Source organism: Otolemur garnettii, unplaced genomic scaffold, assembly GCF_000181295.1.
Source record: "Otolemur garnettii isolate 467f Iridium unplaced genomic scaffold, OtoGar3 scaffold00018, whole genome shotgun sequence".
Taxonomy (NCBI): domain Eukaryota; kingdom Metazoa; phylum Chordata; class Mammalia; order Primates; family Galagidae; genus Otolemur; species Otolemur garnettii.
Window position 1 is genome coordinate 22,185,427 of NW_003852413.1, and position 3,758 is coordinate 22,189,184.

At 43.3% G+C, this 3,758-nt stretch overlaps 1 protein-coding gene across 1 annotated transcript in view; it reads left to right on the top strand.

The window, feature by feature from the left end:
- The window catches only part of DNAJC7 (DnaJ heat shock protein family (Hsp40) member C7), a 42,686-nt gene that overhangs the window by 26,676 nt on the left and 12,252 nt on the right, over positions 1-3,758 (top strand). The window contains exons 6-8 of the mRNA XM_003786353.1: positions 1,220-1,338; positions 2,354-2,507; positions 3,354-3,518. Coding sequence (XP_003786401.1) covers positions 1,220-1,338; positions 2,354-2,507; positions 3,354-3,518 — 438 coding nt within the window. The remainder of the gene's footprint in view (positions 1-1,219; positions 1,339-2,353; positions 2,508-3,353; positions 3,519-3,758) is intronic.

The following is a 3,758-nucleotide window of genomic DNA, read 5'->3' on the forward strand; positions in this document are numbered from 1 at the left end:
AAAAAAAAAAGAAGTTGGGGCAGTGCCTGTGGCTCAGTGAGTAGGGGGCTGGCCCCATATACCAGAGGTGGTGGGTTCAACCCTGACCCCAGCCAAAAACCGCAAAAAAAAAAAGTTTAGGCCTGGCACAGTGGCTCATGCCTATAATCCTAGCACTCTGGGAGGCCGAGGTGGGTGGATTGCCTGAGCTCATGGCTTTGAGACCAGCCTAAGCAAGAGTGATACCCTGTCTCTAAAAATATCTAGGTATTGTGATGGGCACCTGTAGTTCCAGCTACTCGGGAGGCTATGGCAAGAGAATCACTTGTACCTAGGAGTTTGAGGTTGCTGTGAGCTATCATGCCATGGCACACTACTGTGAGTGACACAGTGAGACTCTGTCTCAAGAAAAAACAAGTTTAAGAAACCAGCCAGGTGGGCGGCACTTGTGGCTCAGTGAGTAGAGTGCCGGCCCCATATACTGAGGGTGGTGGGTTCCAACCTGGCCCAGGCCAAACTGCAAAAAATAGCTGAGCGTTGTGGCAGGCACCTGTAGTACCAGCTGCCCAGAGGCTGAGGCAAGAGAATCACCTAAACCCAGGAGATGGAGGTTGCTGTGAGCTGTGTGATGCCATGGCACTCTACTGAGGGTGATAAAGTGAGACTCTGTCTCTCCAAAAAACAACAAACCAGCCTGGTATAGTGGCACATGACTATAGTCCTAGCTACTTGGGGAGCTGAAGCAGGAGGACCACTTGAGCCAGGAGTTTGAGGCTGCCGTGAGCTATGATTGCACCACAGCAAAACTTCATGGCATGATAATGAGACACTGTCTAAAAAAAAGGCATATGTGGGAGAGTATAGGCTTTGGAGTCTTAGTGTCTAAGATCAGGTCCTGTTTATATCACTTACTTTGGCAACCTTGAATCTTAGTTCCCTGTATCTTATAGTTGTCTCATCAGTAAAATAAAAGTGGTAATATTAGCAGTTTCATAAAATTGTGAGGATTAAATGAGCTAAAGTATAAAGTACTCCTTAAAGGCTCATCATTTGGAACCTCTGCTCTCCTGTTTGGAGTACTTTAATGAGTCAAGTTTGTTTATAACTTTTGATATTACTCTCCTGCTCAGCAGTAGAACTTCTTTAAGTTTTGAATCTGTCTGTTGCCGTCACCAAACTAAAGTGAAAATGTATCTGAAGTCCAGATGAAGAGCCTTAATTATTTTCTTCTTCACCATAGGTTGTCTTCTGCATGGACCGAGCCCTAGAATTTGCTCCTGCCTGCCATCGCTTTAAAATCCTCAAAGCAGAATGTTTAGCAATGCTGGGTCGTTATCCAGAAGCACAGTCTGTAGCCAGGTATGCATTGAGGCCAGTTCATTGTTGAAATGCTTGATACTGCTGGAGTGATGCTATCTATAGGCAGCTCTCTACAATGGGAGCTACTATATGGTCCCATGGGTAGACCAGCTGGGCTGATTGGATCTTCTTGGAACTTAAAGCCAGATTTACAAACCCATATTCAGGGTATATAAAACTATAGTAGCATAGCAGCTATTTGAGCTGTATGTATATGAAAGAATAGATTATGTTATGTTCATTTCGGTGGATTTTGCTTGTTTTTTAATGTAATCCTTCTCCTCCTACTCCATGGGTTGGCAAATGTTTTGAAAGGGGCCAGATAGTAAATATTTTAGTTTTTTTTTTTTTTTTTTTTTTTTTTTGAGACAGAGCCTCAAGCTGTCCCCCTGGGCGGAGTGCCGTGGCATTACAGCTCACAGCAACCTCCAACTCCTGGGCTCAAGCGCGTCTCCTGCCTCCGCCTCCCAAGTAGCTGGGACCACAGGCGCCCACCACAACGCCCGGCTCTTTTTTGGTTGCAGCCGTCATTGTTGTTTTGGCGGGCCCGGGCTGGGGATTCGAACCCGCCACCTTAGGTGTATGTGGCTGGCGCCTTAGCCCGTTGAGCTATAGGCGCCGAGCCAAATATTTTAGTTTTTGCTGGCCACGGGGTCTCTTTTGCATCTGCTCAACTTGTCCATTGTGTAATGTGCAAAAGCTGCCATGGAGAATAGATAAATTAATGGGTGTGACTATGTCTCAATAAAATCTTAGTTACAAAAGCCAGTGGCAGAAAAGATTTAACTCTAGGCAGTATGTTGCCAATTCCTGTTTTGGTTGAATAAGGATTGTGAGGCTTGAGTATATTAAAGAAATATAGGTGGTTTATGTGAGGTTTGGGAAGCATTGTTTGGAATCTATCTACCTTTGGACTCTTTAGACACATGGTCAAGGAACAAACTGGTCACAAATGGTGGCAATGGTGGGGACATTCTAAACTACAACTGAATGTATCCCTTTTTGTCTATTGTAGTGACATTTTACGAATGGATTCCACCAATGCGGATGCTCTGTATGTACGCGGTCTTTGCCTTTATTATGAAGATTGTATTGAGAAGGCAGTTCAGTTTTTTGTACAGGCGCTCAGGATGGCTCCTGACCATGAAAAGGCCTGCATTGCCTGCAGAGTAAGTTCTAGAGACCAAATCTGATGGGAAAGAAAGCTTCCTTTGGGGGCCTTAAGATGCTTAGAATGGGAGCTTTTAGAAACACAATTCATATAAAAGCTTCTCACTTCGTAAGGATACATGGTCCTTGTTGATGACTTCAGGGTTGGGTGCAGTGGCTCACACCTATAATTTGAGCACTCTGGATGGTAGAGGCAGGAGAATTTCTTGAGTTCTGGAGTTCAAGACTCCAGACCAAGACTCTTGGCTTGAGCAAGAGCAAGAAAGCTACTCTTAACCAAAAAAAAAAAAAAATTAAAAAAATTAGCTAGGCACAGGAGTACATGCTTGTAGCCCTAGCTACTCAGGAGGCTGAGGTAGGAGGATCACTTGAGCCCAGGAGTTTGAGGTTGCCGTGAACTATGATGACACCATGGCACTCTACCTGAGGCAATAGAATAAGACCCTGGCTCAAAAAAAACAAATTATTTTGGGACTACTTTTATTTACTAAAGGTAAATGTGATTATATAGGGTCAGATCCTTGTAATATCTAAATGAGGTGGTTTGGGGTTTTTTTGTTTTTTATTTTTTGTTTTTTTCCACTTTCAGTGGAGAAAAGATAGTAATACTTCCCTGGAATTGATGCAAACCCTGGATAACATAGGTCTCATTAGTATTTTTTATAACTCTTGGTTCCCCCTGTCCACTCCATAGGAAGAACAAATGAGCCAGGTAGTGGGGCAGGAGATGATGTGTGATGCTAAACTGCTAGAATTAAAGAACTTGAAAATAGACTCTGGCCTCTTTATACAGTGATCTGAGGCTGTCTAGATGTGAACTGACCTCCCTCCCTTTTTTTCTGTAGAATGCCAAAGCACTTAAAGCAAAGAAAGAAGATGGGAACAAAGCATTTAAGGAAGGAAATTACAAGCTAGCATATGAACTGTACACAGAAGCTTTGGGGATAGACCCCAACAATATAAAAACAAATGCTAAACTCTACTGTAATCGGGGTACGGTTAATTCCAAGGTAAGCACTTTGTCTGGTTCTTGGGACCTATAGAGATATTTTAAAAAGACATCCAACAGGTCTTGGGAAATCTGCCCAGTGTGGGTAAGCCAGATGAGAGAGGAAGAGTTGATTTGGTTAATATCTTAGCTTGTTAGGAACTACCTCCTGAGCAGCAAGCTCTTATATTTTCTGTGGAATTTGGGGGCACTTGAGGGGCAATTGGAAGGATAGCCTGTTCTTTTTTTTTTTTTTTTTTGA